The sequence below is a fragment of the Pleuronectes platessa genome, chromosome 18 (genome assembly GCF_947347685.1).
Source record: "Pleuronectes platessa chromosome 18, fPlePla1.1, whole genome shotgun sequence".
Taxonomy (NCBI): domain Eukaryota; kingdom Metazoa; phylum Chordata; class Actinopteri; order Pleuronectiformes; family Pleuronectidae; genus Pleuronectes; species Pleuronectes platessa.
The window spans coordinates 11478248-11498045 of NC_070643.1; the positions used below are offsets into that span (position 1 = coordinate 11478248).

A 19798-nucleotide genomic window follows, 5' to 3' on the forward strand; every position below is an offset into this window, starting at 1 on the left:
AATTGAAGCACCTGGGCCATTTACACCATGTTTATATCCTAATTCATGAGCAGAACATGACAAACACTCGATAAACAGCTAAATATTTTACAAATCTGAAGTTAATACATTTTGTGTAATGTCTCCAAACTGTGCCAACACAACACATTAACACAATATTGCAAAAATAAAATAAGGCTAAGTAAATTGATTAAAAATAAGAAAGAAACATTCCGGCAAGACACAAATATTGTCGTGTGAGATTCTGTATGTTTTTACCCTTCAAATCCTATGAAATATTTAGAAATGAAATTATCCTCTTTAAAAAGTCTTATGATTATGTCTATGAGTAACTGTGTTTTAGAAATGTAATATACACATAAATAAATGGGAAGAGATAGGTGTCTGGACCTACAGGAGGAACATATCAACAAATCTGAAACTTCACCAACAATTATCAAACTTTTTGATATTTACATAAAGGTCTGTGGTTTATAACGATACCACTCTTATAAAGATTAATGCAACGACGTTCCAGATACTTCGAATGTATGCAAACTGAGTCATGTAAATATCCTGTCATGAAAAAACCTTTGTGCAGTGAGTGAAGGAGACGGGTTGAGTTCATAACAAGCACTTTTAATGACAGTTGCTTCTGTCTATGAAACAACACATGGGCCAGTTATAGATATAGACACCACATGAAAGAGAAGCATTACATGTATATTACCAATTATACTTCGTTTACACTGCATGTTTTCAAAGGATAAAATGACAAGGCTACAAATCTGGAATAGTTTCTTTGTTTTTCATCCTCGTCTTGTCAGCCTGCAAATCTTTTTTTGGTTGACGGGAGGGATAATGTCCCCGGGTGCTAATCTGAGCGATGAAAAGCTCCTCAGGTCCGGTCTAGCAGACGACACAGCCGCCTTTCTCCTTGAAGGGGTTCTTGTCCTCTGAAATGCCTTTGACAAGAGTGTCCTCCTCCTCTCCAGCCTGAATGTAGTCCTTCACCTCCTCACAGCATTTTGACGTCTGAGGAAAGAAGACAAAGATGTATTATGCAGAAGTTTCAGTTTTAAATGCTGCCCCCGATAAAACAAATCTGTATAATTACATTCATGCAGGTTGACAGCATAAATTGCTTGTCAAGGATAAATATCTTAAAAAACTATTTAATTTGCTTCTATCCTTAAACGTATGGCCTGTAACTCCAGTGTGTTCAACTTACCAACCACCTCTCAAGTTTCACTTCAAGCTTAAGTTGGGTGACTTCCATTACAGCCTTGTCCTTGTCCGTCAGTTCGTCCATGTTAATGACCGGCATTTTCTGTCAAAGAAGGAAACATTCAGCATTGTGAGGCAAAAAATATTCACTCCCATGTCCGATTTTTACCCCATGATGAATAACAAGAAAAGAATGAAAATGTACTCACGGATGCTTAGAGGGAGCAGTCCTTCACCCCCACAATCCTGCTGAAGAATCACTCCCCTCTCACTCAATCCTGGTTATAAAGTAATCTGCATAAAGTATCCTAATCCGTTTAATCTGATTAAAACTATGCTCCTACAGTATAACCTAGACAGTTTCTCAAGAAGGAGGGGGAGAATTACACCGGTGTCTGTTCGTTGTATTTGAATTAAAACAAAAAAATGAATTCCCTATTTTGCAGGTGAAATATGGATTTCTGCTATTGCAACTCTGTTTTCTTTTTTATATGCAGATAGGGGTTAAAAGGAAGGTACCATGTGATAAGACAGCTAATCTGTATTTAGCCTCCACCTGTCAAAGTGATGACACATGACTGACCTAAAGGTGACTGCAGTTTTCCAACCGCACAAAGACAAGTTTAAATGTACAATAGGAAGGGACTGGGCTCCCCCTTTAGATGCCTGAGGAAAAGATGGAACGGATCAAAAGCATTATATTTAAAAACCAAGGAAGGAGCCATGTTTTTGTTTTACATTAAGTTTAATTTGTTTCGTTTAGCTGTGAAGAAGGGCAAACCTGGGCAACACATCAGTGTTCCCTTGAAAAAATGCTGGAGGCGGCTTCAGTCATTAGGAAACACAGGTTTGGAGGTGACAGTGCTTGGAATAAAAATGTGTGTGTCTGTGTGTGTATTTGTACAGATGTCAATCTGAGGACCATTTTGAACCTTGAACTGACGGAGTGGGGACAGTTTGGGAAAGTGAGGACATTTTGGAAGTTCCTCACTTTCTGGGTCACATTCAATGAGCTGTTGTGGCTAAGACTTGCTTTTAGGGTTAATGACAGAATTCGATTTAGGTGAGTGTTGAGGTAAGTATTAGGTTTAGGCACGGTTGGGATAGGGGATTAGAGAACATATTATCCCAATAAGTGTCCTACAAGGCTCTCTCTGTGTGTGTGTGTGTGTGTGTGTGTGTGTGTGTGTGTGTGTGTGTGTGTGTGTGTGTGTGTGTGTGTATACGTGTGAGTGGGGATCCAGTAAGACTAGTATGTGGTGGGAACTTGGCAGGAAGATGTCGACAAGATCTGGTTTCACAAGAGGATCTGTCACGTGTAGACACATGTTAAACTAACAGGGATGCTGTAGAGTTACTAGGTCACAGAAGCCTTAAAACATCATCATCATCATCATAAGTGACTCTCGGATTCTTGTCATTTCACCTCTGTGAAATAGACTGAGTCACATTTTCACTTTACGCAAATCTTACAATAACTCTCCCTGTGTGATGTCACTCATGGATTCATCACCTCTCTGCTTCTGCTCCTCAGTGGATATGGAAATGACTCATTACATCCCCCGCCCCCTTAAATTCCGCTGGGAACCAGCACCAAACTGATAAAAGTGGACGCGTTCGGCAAAGCGGAAAAAGACGAGCGAGAGTCGCAGCCGGAGCAGAAGTGGCACTATGGAGTTTGGCACATTAGCGCTGTTTACACTTGTTTCCTCCTTCTACAACGTGTTGGCGCTGTCGCCCACAGGTAAGGGATCACTCTCTCGTTTTCTCGCGTTGTTTTAAAGAACCACTAAACTGTTTATCTTCAACTAACCTCGCGTAAAAGACTTGTTTGCACAAGTTTACGCACAATTTGAGAGTTTGACGGAGGCTTTACGCGCAGCTTTACGTGCAGCAGCCCACTTAACCACGTCGTGTTTCTATGGCGGATTTCGTGTTTCATTAACGGTGGTAAATGCTTTCAGACGTGTGTCTCCTTCAGGTGGACGAGGGACCCTGCAGGGCAAATATTGAGAGCTACTTCTACAACACCATCACGCAAAAGTGCGAGATTTTCTACTATGGGGGGTGCCAGGGGAATGCCAACAACTTCAGGAGTTACGAGCAGTGCCAGAAGACATGTTTCAGAATCCCAAGTATGTTCTCTAAGTGAGGAGCACACACTGTATTTGGCTGACGGGGACCTTGACCTCCCCGGAAAGCTTTTGAATGTGTGAACTGGGTGATTTTGTGTTTTAGATCTGATAAAAAATGGGAAAATCTGATCCATCCAATCATATTCATAAATCCAGTCATTCTTCCTCCTCAGAGATTCCACAGATCTGCAGGTTTCCTAAAGAAGAGGGACCCTGCCGTGCCCTCCTCCGCCACTACTTCTTCAACATGACCACCATGCAGTGCGAGACCTTTTATTATGGGGGCTGTCACGGGAACTCGAACCGCTTCAAGGACCATACCAGTTGCATGGAGTACTGCAGCCCACGGAAAAGTTAGTACAACAACAATTGTGCTGCCACTGACATAATATACAGGGGCTCTCTCTAAAAACAAGCATTTCCGGTGTGATTTAATGGTGTGACTGGGAAACAACTATGTATTCCTATGAAAATAATACTTCATCGGGCCTTTTGTGTTAATGTACAACACATAAAGATATTTAAGTCATAATGGAATTAATGAATAATCTGATGAAAGGAGCTAAGAATCAAACACTTTCTGTTGTTGTTTCTGGTTGTTGGTGTCATTGTGTGCTTTGTGTTTTTTTTTTACTCCAGCTGTTCCTGTGCTCTGCCTGGACCCAATGGACAAAGGGAAGTGTTCGGCCTCCATGACCCGGTACTACTACAACGGCGCCACCAAGAAGTGCGAGGAGTTCACCTACTCAGGCTGTGGAGGCACCAGCAATAACTTTGTCTCGAGGCAGAGCTGCAAAGACGTGTGTGTTAAAGGTGCGTCAGCATGAGCATGGGATTGCGTGTGTGTGGCAATAAAAAGTCTGTAACTGAAGATGAGAGTTTGAGGATAATTACCAAACTCCTTAATTCTGTAATTACAATATATGGATCTTAATAACTACTTGCTGGTTTAAATCTGGAGAAGATTCAGAAAGTCAGAGGGGAATTTGGTTAGCGACTAAATAAAACTCAGCTGATTTCATTTGAGGCTTTCAAAGTTGTTTGGCTTGTGAAGAAACCATTAGCATACACTCAGACGTTTATACTCTACAGCCAATCATTAAAGTATGACTGAGAGGAAACCAAAGAAAATCTGTCTGTAGGAAGTTCTGTCTGCTTATTGATGAGGAGTAAAGAAAGCCAACAAGCAGAAGAATCAGAGGCCATCATACTAATCAGCTGTCCAACGCTTTTTTTCATGTTGCAGGAGGGAAGAAGCACAAAGGCCTAAGAATAATCCGACGCAGGAGAAAGAATAGAAATAATCAAATCGTTTACGCAGGCGTAGGCGTCTGACTCTCGACCTCACAGACGCTCACACGGACGAGCCTGTGACGGAAAGAACCAAGTATTAAACTGACTGTTTGTGCCAAAAGAAAAAACGACCAGGTCACATTTGTTGTGACCGGAAGAGTCTTAAATACATCCTGGTTGTATTTGTAGGATTTGTTTCAAATGTGTTTTTACTGTATATTGTTGATGACGTTTATTACTACTGCACTCGTGTTTTTATACTGTATGTATTTAATATATGTTTTCTATAAGTAATACATTATGACTGACATTTTCTGATGTGACAAACTGTGTTGTGAGCACATTTTTTATGAAATATACAGAATTTTATAAACTTATTGAGCCATTTGTTGCTGCTGTTTATCAGTAAATAACTGTGTCGTGTGTTATTTCAGCATTGAACTAACTCAAGATGTGTTGACTGCAACTAATTCAATTGAATGTCTGCAAACTCTTATCATCTTCAACAGAGTCTGCTGACACATTCAATTCCTACTGGAGCCCAAATACATTCTATATCATGATAAAAAAAACTAAAACACTGACTTTAAATTGCTGTACTGGGAAATACTGGAGCCATACTTCCCCTCTGTGTCTGGGTCACGCCATGCAAGTGAATAGTTTAATAATGAGAAACCACACCCATGACAATAAAAAACACACGAGGGACCTAAACAAAAATAAATATAAAACACTAAGCGAGCATTTTGGCTCCTACGATTTATTTTACAGAAGCACAACAGTGCTGCGGCCAAAGAAAACACAAGACACTTTCTCTCTGTGCACTTTCTCTTTATCTCTCGGCCTTTCTTCCTTCACGTACTCACTCTGCTGATCTTCCGTTCTTATCTGCAACTACTTCGCAGCGCACTCGGCCTATCTCGGTTTCTTCTGTATATGCTAGAATCAGGAAGGAAGCAATCTCGGAGCAGGAAAATGTTACCGTGGCAGGTTGATGAGAGCATCGCTGCAGCAGAGCGAGCGGCAGGAACGGTTTTGGCAATTATGCATTCATAGTGTACTCCACACTGTAAATGAGGAAACCTGAATGCATCCATTGACAAACGGATGTGTGTGTGCAGCCACACATCTTCTCCCTCTGCTCGGTTATTGAAGAGGGTTTTATTTTCCTCTGGGTCAATACAAGCTTTTAGTATTCACAGATAATGAACTTTACGTACCACAAGAGAAATTGTCTGTAGCCTCCTCAAAGGCTGTTCATTTCAAAGTACCCTGTGTTTCTAGAAAATCCTGACTGTACTAAATCTGCTTTGTTCAGTTGAAGCACTGTGTGACTTTTCCAGGCAATAAATATTTATAGAAGATATTAAAGGAAGCTGCTCGCCCATCTGGCTCGGCTATAAATAGCAGTAAAAGGTAATATATCTGCACAGGCCCTTTTGCCATTAAGAACCGAAGCTAAATCATCTGTTAGGAAGCAATATGAGAGAGGATGTCATCCTCCCAGTACGTACTCTACCTAATCTCTAAAACCATCACCACTGCTTATGATGGAAATTTAGGCTTATTCATTTAAGCTTATTTCCACTTCCTGCCCTTGGAGGTAAATGTTTCTCTCCTCCCTGCACTTTTTAATCAATAAGAATGAAAGTAATAGCACATTTATAAAGTGGAGGAAAAAAGGCAGAGCAAAAAAGAGGTGTGTGGAATCTCATGCATGACTTGTACAGTTTACATAATAGCTGATTGACACATATACAAACCATGCATCACCTCTGAAAAGCATATTTTATGTGATATAAGCTCCAAGTCCTCTTCTTTTAAAGCTGTTTTTACAGTTTCTACCAATTTATTATGATTGTGTGAACAATTCATTTGTTCAAAGTCTAATTACACTTTGCAGAATCACAACCTTTCGGTCGGATTTAATCCCGAACAACATGACAAATGTTTGAGACGGGCCCAAACACACCCAGTGGTTAACTTTTAATTACGGCAGAGCTCTGTCTCGCACCGTTAATGAGTGGCAATAAAACACGGGCTGTGGGAGATCCTGGTGCAGTTCAGCGGGCTCGGAGATGAACCGATCCTGCTCTGGTGGTTTCATTAGCCGCACCACATTAAGTTCTGCCTCGTTCTCAATGGTGATGGATGGGAGTTTACATTGAAACGTGGCTCTCATTTAGAACGAGATTAATACGGTGAAGGAGGCTTTGACCATTTGTCAAACAGTTATATTACTGCTATGAAATGACTGCACTGATTTTAAAACATCAACACGCACAATGACTGTGAGCTTAATGAGATGATAATTTAATTCACCATTTAATGCAGAATACTGATTAATGCAAATTTAACATTTAACATGACAACAAATGATGATAACATACTGTATCACTGCAGGTCATGGTAAGGAGGCAGGATATTAGATGCCCCCTGGTGGCTGATCCAGGCATCTACACTCTTATTTTCGGGTACAAATAGTATTCTCTTTTCATTTCTAATGAAAAAGTTTATTGTAAACCTAGAGGGCAATGAGCTGTTTTTATAACTATTCTAATTTGACTCATAAATAGAAGAAACAACAGATTTTGCTGCCGAATACTAGAGCAGCTCACTGTGCACTTCAGGGTAATAATTCTACTTCAGTCTGATTCTGTAGATGTTTGCTAAAATGCCTTAAATGCTCTCACAGCTTTACCATATTAATCTATAAACCACCGGGTGGAGATCCAACTACATGCCTTATAAATGTATATCTTGTCTTGGGACATAAACAATGATACATTTCCCCAGAGGAAAACTACATCCTATAGTATTTTTTCAAATCAATCTTGTTCAATGCTTCAGTTTCCCCAAAGGCACAAACAGGGAATAAATAGAATAGATAAAACAATATTTCCCATAGATTGGTGGGATACTTTGTTATTGCTTATGAAAACTCTGGTTAATATAACAGGATGTGAGCACTATGTTTTATAAATGTTGATGCAGAATAGAAGATGAAACAGCATCTGCCTGTTTGAATGTGTTTTACAACTGAGTAAGTATTTTCCTTTTACCTGTTTAGGTGTTTCTGCTTTCATGGACCAAGCCCACCGACAGAAACTGAACCCAGGAAAAGCATACGGCACCAAGTTTGAAGATACACTATTTCTGGGATGTCGGCGTTTAGTCTGTTTAAACTGTAGACCAAACATGTCAGATGGTTTCCCAGCCCTGACATGGCATCAGAGTTTCTCCAACATCGATCATCCCCCTTTGTTGGGTGGAGAGGAGTGTCTCGGGCCGTCCTCGTCTCCCCTCCGTTCACACGCCTCGGATTGATGTGTCTGGTGATGAGTATCTGGTCTGTTCCTCGCCGTCCATCTGGCTGCCAAACACCGGTAGCTGCTGTATAATTAAACAAGTCGGCCAACTCCAAACGTCTGAGATGTTCTGGAAACCTTCTAAGGTTTTCCTATTTGATTCCCTGGAAAATGCCAACAAGAGGAGATGAATCCATCGACACACTGTTTGTGTTTTCAAGTGAACATGCATTTAGAAGCTTACTGATAGTCATCATTTGTCCTCACACACACACCCTGCTCCTAAAGTCCAAATGTAATTTCCCTCTGCCTTGGCTCAGGTAGTGGTGCAGTAATTGATATTTGAGGTGAATACTAATTTCCACAGTTTCTATGGCAGAGAGAAGTTCTGGGAATACCCACAGATAGTGTAACTGCTGTCCACACGCCGTGGCTTTTACAGTAACAATAGTGGTGTGCTTTTGTTGGTGCAGAGCATCTCTAATGTAGCGGATGACTCATAGCTGTGAATAAATCTACAGCTTTCACCCTCCTGCAAATGTGCCAGAACCTCTTTTCATCACGGTGGGGGAAGATCAAAAATGATTTGAGCAGAACAAACAAATACAGATGCCTGACTTCCCCAAAGCCAGATTTTAACTGTTTTCTCTTCCGGAGTGCCGACAGAAAATGGAATAAATATCCACAAAAATGTCAGTCTGAACTAGGTCCTCTTCTTCCTCCTTTTCTCCGACCGTTCGCTTCAATTACCAGCTTCCCGGAGGTCAAGGACTTTATACCGAGCTCCTGTTCCGCAGTTCTCTAAGGACCCGGCAACCAAACACATTGGCACATTTGAATTTGCTGCTTGATAATGGGTTTTTAATATATATTACATTTAAGAAAGCTGAGCCACGATATGCAAACCCATGGGGGGGTTTGAGCAGGAGCGCTGAGTCCTGAAAAAGCAGATTTGCATGCAACTGTTGAGGAGGAACAATATGTGTTTTTATGATACCTGCCGCAAAAATGAAATTGGATATATTTTCTGCAACTAGTCAAGGACATGAGCAGACACTCTCTGCACATATTGGAGTACAGGTTAGTATGTATATGGTTGCAGTGTTTTGTCACTACTTGCACTAGGACATCACTGAAATCTCATAACTGATCCTTTATCCCAGCATTCTGGATTGCTACAACAAAAGCTCAAAACTGTGACAGTAGCCTGATGTTGACAAGTTGGTCTGTAAGACTGGATCTTAAAGTTACATAGATATACCTTAAGTTCGTTAAACTTATTTAAAGGTGGATTTAAAGGAGTCCGCTGTAATGCAATATATATGTAATAGCACAGTTATTGGTTGCTGTCATCATTCCCCCTGTTCAGACTCCCCAATGTGTTAAAGAACATCCACATCCAAATATAACAACTTTGAAATAAACCTTTAAGAAAATGGCAGGCAACAACAACAACACACACCATGCAACACAATATTAGTTAACCTATCCCTGCTTAAGGTTCATCAGCAACTAACTCTGGGTCATTGGAAACACACTCCAACGACAACACTGACATATAAGCACCTTTTAATTGAGCCCCTCTCCTTTGTGGCTAGAGGTTGATGAGAGCCATGACAGTTTGGCCACATGACACATTTAGCAAATTCGCCTGAACCTCAGGGCCTGAACCTCGGCTGCATGGCTAGCTTCTGCTGATAAAATGCCATGATATTAACCCGACTAGTTACTAACTTAGCTATCTCTGATGTTAAGACTACACTAAGCTAAAATATGCAAAGATTTGAAAGAGGTTAAAACAAAAAAAAGTATGCACAGATGAGTGACAATTACCTGTGGTCACTGTGAGCAAGTCTCGCTGATCTGCTGCTTTCGAATCTGCACGACAAAAAATAATTGCATTCCTTCATGGCAGGATATGATGCAGTGACGTCCTATTATACACAAACTGTGCACGGACACCGCCAGCGCTGGCACCAAACTCCAGTGGCATCTTCTCCAGCATCATTATGCTCCAGATGAACCACACAGCATGTCCCCCCAAAAAATAGGCATCGCTCCAGCTCAATTTCCCTCAATCGCCCTCCACCTACCGTCATCACCGCAACTGGCCATAATGAGGAGACTGTAAAAGACAAGTTCCTCCTACCCACAATGCCATGTGCTGCACAGCTTCAAATGTGGCTCGTTACATCGGAATTTTGTATGTTCGGAATGATTTTGTTCAAGGTGTGGATGTGGATAAAATAATAAAAAAGCCCAAATCAGTCGGCAACCAATTGATTTGGTTTGTCAAATATATCCGGTTAATCTACACAATTTATGTGAGCACACATGCACGCCAAATGTAGCTGACAAGAGCAATGGGGTTTCCATCACAGGAAAGGGACTCACATTTCCAGGTAGATTGTGTTTGTCCCTTCCCGTCCCCCTCCTTGGGGGATGCTCCGTCTTCTCCACCGGTTTGAAGGCAGCGCTGCTTGTTTGCAGATCTCCCGGCTTTAGAGATGACAGGCTCATCATGTCTGTCAGCGTTACAATGTGTCATGAATATGCAGCTACATGTCCATTACTGCCTCGCCTGTCTCTGCGTGTGAGACATGAAGAGGAACGAGTGTTCGGTTAGCATCTGACGGGAGATGCGGGCAAACAGCTGGCTGGGTTGTGATTAAGTGTAGAGAGAAAGTTGCGGAACAAAACACTGACAGGACACTCCCGAATGCAGTTCTACAGATCTTAACGCCAAATCGGAAAATAAGAAATCAAATTACCATGTTTCTAATAAGGAAATCATCCGCTACAACCAGGCAGCGCGTTGTGCTCTTGTTAATTTGGATTTTTTTCTTGACTCATCTGAAATTACAATTCACAACCTAAAATCCAAATAGATTCAGCTGTCTAATATCCACAGGGAATTTCGTAAGAGTAGTAACTCAATATCAGCCAAACAGGTTGAATGAATAAAAGAGGCTGTTTCATTTGATTCTCATATTGATAATAATTATCGTTGGTTGTGTTGTATAAGTGGGTGAATATCTGTTTTCCTCTCACAACAAAAATATATTTTTTTAGCATGAAGGTTCCTACTTTCCTCCATCATGCCTGAACTATGGTCACATCATTTAGGAGAGTCTTCCCTTTAAGTGTACTGGATCCCTAAGAGGGGGTAAATCCTTTACACGCTCATTTCACATGAAATGAAACTTAAATGAAATGCAAAGTGATCTGAGTGACTTTTACAAGGGGCGAAATTGGGATTGTGAACAACTAGGTCAGAGCATCTCCAATATGACAGGTCTTGTGGTTAGTGAGCTATATCTAAAAGGGTTCGAGGAAGGACAACCCCTGAACCGGGGACAGGGTCATGGCCCAAGGCTCATTGAGAGCGACGGCTGGCTGGAAGTGGTTCAATCTCACAGGAGAGCTACTGCAGAACACATTTCTGAAAACCTGTTGTATATGATGGAAAGCTGTTAGGGAAGAGTGGCAATTATATGGCTGGCTGATTGCTTCTGCGTTGTTTTTTTTTAGCAGGGATCGTGATTCTAGCATGATGCACTATAAGGCCACAGAAGACAGAAGCTAACAACAGAGTTCTGCTGAGAAACCTTGTGTGGAATTCATGTGGATGTTACTTTAACATGTACCACCCACGGTATATAAAGACGGATGGCGTGTCAGCTCCCCAAAAGTGAAGCCAAATCATCTTAATCGCCCTCTGGTAGCTGGCTGCAGTAAAGGTCAGAAACCCTGCCTGCAGTGCTGATGTGCTCAAGTGCTCATTTTTCAGTAAGATTGGTTTCACATAGTTATTCAATGTTAAGAAAAAAATGGTGTGAAACGTAATGATTGACAGATGAGACTGACTTGCGATTGGTTCACAGGGTGTACTGGTGCAGGGACCTCGATACTTTGGCTCCGAAACATCACAGGCACAAAATGGCAGCACCCAAAATCCATGCAGGCTTTACTTTGGTACAATGGGAAGAGGTGCAGACACGTAGTCCGTCTTTCTATACTGATATCAACTACCTTAAGATTGCAGACCAAGTACACCCCTTCATAGCAGTATTACTCCCTGATGGCAGTAGCCCCGTTCACTTAAAGGCTGAAACAACTGATGACGCTAAGGTACACAACTGAAGATATGTCACTAACATCCGCTGGTGGCCGCTAACATCTGATAACATCCACTGGTGGCAGGCATTCATTATTGCGGTAGAACATAGAAGGGATATTCTCCATCTTGTCCGATGTTCTAAAGTGGGACCAATGGACCAAATTAGGCCAAAGCACTTAATGACGCTAAGGTGCACAACTGAAGTTATGTCCCTCACATCGGCTGGTGGCTGCTAACACCTGCTAACTTCTAATGGCAGTTGGTAAGTGTGCAGGAGACCTTTGAACGTACAAGGGATATTCACCATCTTGTCCTGTCTTCTAAAATAAAACAACCAAGGTTCCACAAAATTAGTTAAAGAATGGTTTGAGGAACATGGCGGTTCAATGTGTTAACTTGGCCTCCATATTTATGTGATGTGAATCCAATTGAGCATCTGTGGGGGTGTGTTGGAAAATCCAATCTGATCCATGAGGGTCCCAGACAACTTAGAGGACACCTTCAGAGGAGTTGACACCGTGTCTCCAGGGTCAGAACTGCTTTGGCACGATGAGCTGCTTTTAATGTAGGAGCTGATCCTCATTTCCACCAAGCTACACAAACATGTCACTTTTAAAGCTGCAAGGAGGAGATACGAAAAAATAAGCTCTCGTGTAATGTCATCAAGGTCATTTTAAAGTCATCGTTGAGTAGCGCAAACAAACACGCGTTGTGTCGTAGTGGCAGAACTTCACTTTACGCCCGGTGTCTAGAGGAGTGTCCACAGCAGAGCGCACGGACGCGCAGTGGAGAGAGAAGCGAGCCTCTCCTCGCGGTGTGTGTCTTTAACGCACAGACACAGAGAGATAAGGCGAGGAGGAGCTCCAGCAACACACGCTCGTACACGGGGAGGCTGTTAGACGCACTTGGATTACCGGGCAGGCGACTGTCACCGCTCAGAACGGCCGCGGACCGGCGCCCTGCCCCGCGCTCCCTTACCGTGCGCACCGCCGGTCATTAATCCATCTCATAAAACAGAAGCCAGACCCCTGGACACACGAGCCACAGTAGCTTTTGATGGATTTTTTTTAATTATTGGTTTTATCTCCGTGGATGCAAAAAAAAGTTTGTGTATCCTCTTTTTTTTCTTAATGTAATGCCACTGCGTTAAATAGGGTTGGAGCGCAGCAGCAGGGAGTCAGTCTCCTCTGAGGGAAGGAGACATCAGGCATCTCCTGCTCGAGCATCTGTTCTCTGCAGTTTCTCTCATCTCTTCAAGTCAGGTAAGACTCAGGTTATTTTCTTTATCTTCCGGCTATTAACTCCTGTAAATTGCTGTTTGGGAAAAAGCGCACAGATTAGTGAGTTGCGGGGAGATTATATTTTCAGTTTGTCTGTCAATTTCAATCTTTTATTTTTTGCACCGATGAATTAAAGAAGAGCTCGCTGGGACTTGCCTGCATGTTCGTGACTGTGGACGCGATGTAAATTGGATTTTCTCTTTTCTTTCGTTCATGCTCCAAATTGATTAATAGCCCATTATGGCGCGTCAAGGGGATCTAAACATCAGTTTAGCTGCAGATTATTTCAAGCGAGAGGGGAAAAGGAGAGAACGCAGAATGTGACTCACACTCGTGTTGTGGTGCGCTATTTTTAGGGTTAAAAAAAACTCGAGGAAAGGCTGAGAAGAGTCTTCATTGTGGCGTTCTAATAATCGCATGTTTTCTACCACTTAATCTGTGCTTTTTTTGTGGACTCCTGAAGACATCCTGTTAAATATTTAATATAGGTTAATGCTCAGGGATGCTACAGTCAACGGACACTCCTCAGATGAATAATGCACATTTACAGAGGGATTTTTAATAGTGGAGAAGAAACTGCAAATTTAAGACAGATCTGTCCGAATTGCAGCCAGACCTCTGAAGAGGATTTGTTCCAGATGAATACTTAGTGACCCACACACACACACAGTTTGCGCACCTAGCCTTAATAGGACTTTGACTTCATTCAATGTGGATAGCCTCAACAAATGTGTCCCTAACCTTGACCATGACCAATTCATGACTCACCTTAACCTAACCACAATTAATTTACATCTTACCCCAAACCTTAACCAGGAGCTCAGAAATGCTGATCTGCCTCATTAGGACCAGGCTTTGGTCCCCATGAGGTCCACAAGTCCTGACATGGTCAGTGTTTATGCTGGAAAGAGGCCTGAAGAGGACACAAAAACATGTACGCACACACAGGGTGTGTTGCATCTACACAGGCTCCTGCTTCTCCTCAGAGCAATTCACAGGATAAAATCGGAGCGGCATCTGTTCTTTTCCCAGTGACAACTACAATTTTACAAGCCAATAAACACACAGGAGAACACAGGCAGACGCACACATCCGTGCAGCACACAATGCACAAAAGTAGTAGACGCAGATGAAAGGTCAACGTGTGCCACCTCTCTGCACTTGCTTTATAAATCCCTATGCCACACTTACAAGACACAGCGTCTGCGTGGAGAGCGCGACTGGAGCTGCTCACTTTTGTATGAGTTCTATATATTCGTGAGCCAAATCCATTCCAGACCTTCTTCTTCTCTCCGTGGGAATTTTGGCCGCTGCTGCATTCATGCATTCGCCCTCATATTGATTATATTAGAAAATTCACAGAGGAGGGGAAAGTAAGCATTCCTACACGGACCGACTGGACCACAAGCCGGAAACGAAATATAAGCCCAAATAGCTGAATGCCGCCTGCATCACTTCAGTGTCCATTTGTGGCAGAAACAGAGCAGAACCAGAAGAGCCCGCCTTGAAGATGTCTGCGGCTAAATTGGGATTCTTCTTGTGGGGATTCCTTTGTGTTTACATAACCGTGTTTAGAGTAATGGCTCGTGTCATCTGGGGTTTTTATTAGAGGCAATGGTGAGTGAAGTGGCTTCGGCGAGCTGATACGACTGAGGAACGAGAGCTTCTCAGCACACGCAGAATGTTGAAGCACTGAGCGGTTCAGAGGAAGACGAGAATAGCAACAGACACTCAGTCAGGCTGTCAAAGAGAGAGAGGCAGGGTGAGGACGACGGCATCGCGAGGATACGTGCAGACGGGCGAGCTGAGATATAAACAGCGGCCCGTAGTGAATTGGGATAGGTTGGAAACGTGTCTGGCTGCTTTCTGAGTCTCCGCGATAAGTTCGTCCTTCATCATCCCACACACTGTGTGTCTGTGTGTCTGTCTGTTGGTCGGTCTTTCTGGCCACAGACAGGTGAACGGTTGAGCAAGCAAGCGACAAATTTGCTCTCCAATTCAAGGGACAGGAGCTGGAGGCCTGGGAGAGGGAGAGAATGGTCTGCATGAAGAGATTAAACAGCAAAGTCGGGCCTTTGGATTGTGTGTGTGCGTGTGTGTGTGCTTGTGTGTCCACTGTGTGTTTAATTTCAGTGTTTTTTGTCCAAGGGAGCTTTCTAAAAGCTTTATGTCCAAATGAAAGAGGGTGATGAATGAGTGGTATACACATTTATGCTGTTTCTTTGTGCTTTTGTGTCATAGTTTGGGTTTTGGACAACAATACTCGTGTAATTCTGTAGTGTTTGGGTGTGTCGCATAGGAAACACTGTTTACACTATGAGTAACACACACGCACGCACGCACGCACACACACACACACACACACACACACACACACACACACACACACACACACACGAAAGTCATGTCCTCTCGACATCGTAGGATATTAGATTGACTTACATTAATTTCCTGGAGACTTAATTAATACTACTTCCTCAAATCTAATTCGACCTCTAACCTAAACATAACCTTGAAACATGTCTTCACGTTAAATTCAACGGTTTACGTTATGAGAACCCAGAGGAACATAGTGATTGACAGGCCACACAAACACACGCGCCTCAGAGGATAATACATTGACTTATAATAAGATTCTGGTTTTCCTGGAGACTTAACTCAACACTTTTTGCCTAAATCTAATCCTACACCCCAGGGGGTTGGTTTAACCTACTAGAAACCTCAAGTATATCTCTTAACCTAATGATTTACATCATGAAAATTGCTTTTGTCCTCACAGGAATAAGGTCCCCATAACATACATCATTACAAACACACACACACACACACAGTCATGTAATTGAGATCCATCACTCGGGGAAGGTCAGGAGAATATCCCCAGCTCCTCTGCTTGTTGTTATTCCTCAATACTAATCAAGCAAATGCTCCATGTTTTATTCATACCAACATGCTTTGACCCTAAATGTCACTTGTTCTTTCCGGCCGAGCACCGTAATCGATGTTTGTTCAGGAACAAGGCAATGCTCCATTTACCAGTGTCGTACTTATCCCTCTGCTTTACACTTCTTTGGGAAAACAAGTTGGAGGGAGTCATGATTCTGGTCCAAAGTTGTCACCATGGTTAATTCTCTTTCCCTGACCCCACGCTGTCTTAAGCCAGGTGGATGATGTGGACAATTTTGCCATCATGCTCTTTACATTTGCTGCTTTGCAAACCCTTGAAAGAGGAGCGAGGCTAAACGTTCAGGAGGAATTGCATAATTCGGACTAAAGCTGCGATGTCACACGTGAAGGTCGGAGTTCTGCAGGCTAGCAGTCCACACATCAGCCGAAGGTGTGGGTTCACCTTCTCCATTATGGGATGAATTGAACCGTGCTTGTCAGAGCCAGAGGTCGGGCTTTTACGTCTTCATTTCACGCTGCCGGAAACGCTGCTTTTAACGCTGCACAGCCGTGTCTGTGTAAAAATGATTACGCCATTTATAGAGTAGCAAGAGATGCTGAAGTTGACTCAGCGTAGACCATTGAGCGAGCTGGATGTAGGATGTGATTAAAGTTAAGTGCTGCAACATGTGCAGCACGGCAGCAGCTGTTCTGTACGGTCTGTCCATCTTTCATGTTACATTGTTCTGACTCCTGACGCAGACGTGAACTTTATTCGGCAAATACTCTCGCCCACGATGTTCCCTGTGAAAACAGATCCGCCGTTGTAAAAATGAATTTCACAGTCACGTGTTGCTCTTATCTCTGCTCCGTTAAGCTGCTCAGTTGGTTGGATGAACATTTGCATGATTTATGACTGAACTCGAGACTCGAGGAAAGAGATGCACATGGTAGAAATGAAACAGGAACGTCTTTATTTCAGCTCAGTTATTATTACTCTGTACTTTCTGCGATGATACATCTTCTGTAAATAATGGAGCCTCAACAGCACTGAACAGCTGCTGTGGTATCAATAGGGGGTGCTACAATAGAGTGAATGGCTGAGAGCTTAGTAAACATGGGTCTATAAAAACAGAGACAGTAATATAATTGTGTGTTGATGAGGACGAGGTAGGGACAGGTGCATTTAAACTTTTTCCTCAAAATGTATTTGTGTCTCCTCTGGCCTCTGATTCTTTCCCGTCCTATATAACCTAAATTCAATTTGCAGCACTGCTGCTCCAGATCCTTCTGCAAATGGCAAAACGTGCTCCCTCCCCACCTTGATCGATCGAACGCTCCCTATCTGAAATTTGTAAGCGAAGCCCAGGAACGTGAGGCTCCACTTTATTGTTGTATCACTTTTAGTGCTCACTGTAATTTACCTTGAGGTCATAAAATGCATATTGTAGGTTTGGAAACTTGAATAAAGCCATTTTATGGAAGAGACAGGGGATTCTTTGCAGGGGCTTTTCAAAACATGGCTCATCAGTGCGGAGTCTGACTTTGAGGATGGTTAAAGCCTCCTTGCAGATGTTAAATTGGGTTTTAATGCAAATTCAGTGCTGCGGCATGGTTTCTACATTTTTACCAGACTTAGAGAGCTGTGTTCAAATGTTCCATATATTCCATCTTAACAAAATGAGACTTCGATCAACAATTACGTTGTAATACTTTTAATAAGGACAGCAAACGAATTTGCTGTGAACACTGCTTTGTAAGCAGAAATGAGGTGTGGAAGCATGGGTGTGACATGACAGCAGCCAGGTGCCAGAGCAAGTCTGTTTAAATGAGATTTGAACCCCTCGTCTGATCAATGTGCTGTACCTTACAAAACGTACAGTTTCTAATAGACCCCTTCAAAGCCAACTTGCTTCTTCTCCTCATTTCTGGATGAGTGTGACAGTGAATGGATCAAACTCGTCTGCATAAAGAATCCAATTATCAGAGTAATATTTTCTGCAGTCAAGAAATGGCACTTATCTCATTTCTTTTTCTAATTATGTTTCGTTCCCTCAGATTCTCTTGTCAGTTCTCTACCTTTGAGATTCTTTACAATATCATCTTTACTCTCATCTATTTATGAGATAGTAATTTTTCTGTGTACACATTTCATATTCATCGTTTACTCACCACATGCTTCCCCGGTCTCTTTTCTTTGTATTTTTTTCCCTTCATCAGAGTCCAGAAGGACCCACCAACCTGTCTCCCTCCATGTGATTTCATTTTCTCTGTCCCTGCCTGTCTCTGCTCATCTCTTGTCCTCAGCTGCTGCTCTGTCCTTTCACTTTTTATCCTTCACAGTTAATTGCATTCTCCGTCTCTCCTGTCTTTTGCTCATCTCCCTTTTCCCCCTGTCCTCCCACATTTCTTCTCTTTAACCTTCTCCCTCCAGGGTTTGGTTGGAAGACACGTCCTGAGGGTTTGTCCCCAACAAAATGTCAACTCCTGAAAGCTTACTGTTGCCTGGATAGAGACGCTGTCACAGAGTGCACATCATTTCGGGTCACAGGGACAGATGGGGGTAACTGATGAATTGTCTTGAAAGGATCCTTTCTACATTTTCTATTCAAAGTTTCTGCGTTTCTTCAAGTCACTTTGTTTTTGGAAAACTGCAGTTCTGAAATTTCAACGTGAAAAAAATGGACTCAACCTCTCACAATGTCAACACAAACAGGCCATTTCTTCTACACCTTTCTGTCATTGTTCAGCACACATATTTCTTGCTTTCCGGACTATGACTTTAGATGTGCTCTTCCTTTTTTTCCACGGAAGCCGACATTTAGAGTGACGCACTGGAATATTTTTGGCTCCAGATCTCCGGATCTGGTGCTCGCACACGGCACTGATGCGTTCGTCAGTTAACGCGCCTGCAGTCTGTCAAGACAGTGGCACAGATAGTGATCTCTTTTTATTAATGAGAACTCGTCTTTTGCACTGAATAGATGTCCCGCGTCAACCGGATTATGAAAAGGTCATTAAAGGGATGTGTTGACAGGTAGGAAGCTCCTTTGCTTTCATGCCGGTGGTTAGATGGGGAGACTCATCCCACACGGTCAGTGTCGGTACAGTAAATAGAGCGGGAGAGGGAGACCCAGCTAAGCGTAAACACTGTAAATATGGGAGAAGAGCTAGTGTTGTTAAAAGGAAACACAACCTGCAACCATCACCTTTAAAGCTCTGCAACAAGGTGTGTATTAACGGGGCTTATTTCATCGCCTGATGCAGTCACATAATAAATTAAAACCAAACACACCATAACTATAAGTACTGAACGTGATTAGAACTACCTTAAAATTTAGTTTGGTCCAATTCTCAATCACTAACATGGAGGAGGCAGGGTTTATGATCTCTGCAGCAGCCAGTCACCAGGTGGTGATCGAGATGCTTTGGCTTCACTTCTCTTTATGTACACTGCACAGACAGGAGTAATATCAATATTATCATTTACCGTACGACAATAAAGGAAATACCAACATTTCCCAAATTTTCAAACTGCTTTAAGACAATATATATATAATAATATATAAACAG

At 42.5% G+C, this 19798-nt stretch overlaps 3 protein-coding genes across 3 annotated transcripts in view; 2 read left to right on the forward strand and 1 right to left on the reverse strand.

Annotated features, from left to right (window-relative positions):
- Nucleotides 1-597: 597 nt before the first annotated feature.
- gngt1 (guanine nucleotide binding protein (G protein), gamma transducing activity polypeptide 1) lies at nt 598-1582 on the reverse strand. Its single transcript, XM_053447096.1, has 3 exons — nt 1416-1582; nt 1211-1309; nt 598-1014 (listed from the first exon to the last, which is right to left on the reverse strand). Exons 2-3 carry the CDS (start codon nt 1304-1306, stop codon nt 889-891), a joined length of 222 nt encoding a protein of 73 aa, XP_053303071.1. The 5' UTR covers nt 1307-1309; nt 1416-1582; the 3' UTR covers nt 598-888.
- Nucleotides 1583-2789: 1207 nt separating this feature from the next.
- On the forward strand, nt 2790-5021 carry tfpi2 (tissue factor pathway inhibitor 2). The gene is made up of 5 exons (XM_053446583.1): nt 2790-2950; nt 3171-3341; nt 3515-3694; nt 3981-4154; nt 4588-5021. The coding sequence occupies exons 1-5, from the start codon at nt 2878-2880 to the stop codon at nt 4674-4676; spliced, it is 687 nt and encodes a 228-aa protein (XP_053302558.1). The 5' UTR covers nt 2790-2877; the 3' UTR covers nt 4677-5021.
- Nucleotides 5022-13206: 8185 nt separating this feature from the next.
- The window catches only part of calcr (calcitonin receptor), a 48327-nt gene continuing 41735 nt past the window's right edge, over nt 13207-19798 (forward strand). The window contains exon 1 of the mRNA XM_053447509.1: nt 13207-13324. The gene's annotated coding sequence lies outside the window, so the exon portion shown is untranslated. The remainder of the gene's footprint in view (nt 13325-19798) is intronic.

Coding starts and splice junctions, on each gene's coding strand:
- gngt1 (XM_053447096.1), bottom strand. CDS start 1,306: ATGCCGGTCATTAACATGGACGAACTGACGGACAAGGACAAGGCTGTA. Junction 1,015..1,210: donor TGAAACTTGAGAGGTGGTTG/GTAAGTTGAACA, acceptor TTCTTTCCTCAG/ACGTCAAAATGCTGTGAGGA.
- tfpi2 (XM_053446583.1), top strand. CDS start 2,878: ATGGAGTTTGGCACATTAGCGCTGTTTACACTTGTTTCCTCCTTCTAC. Junction 3,695..3,980: donor GTACTGCAGCCCACGGAAAA/GTTAGTACAACA, acceptor TTTTTACTCCAG/CTGTTCCTGTGCTCTGCCTG. Junction 4,155..4,587: donor CAAAGACGTGTGTGTTAAAG/GTGCGTCAGCAT, acceptor TTCATGTTGCAG/GAGGGAAGAAGCACAAAGGC.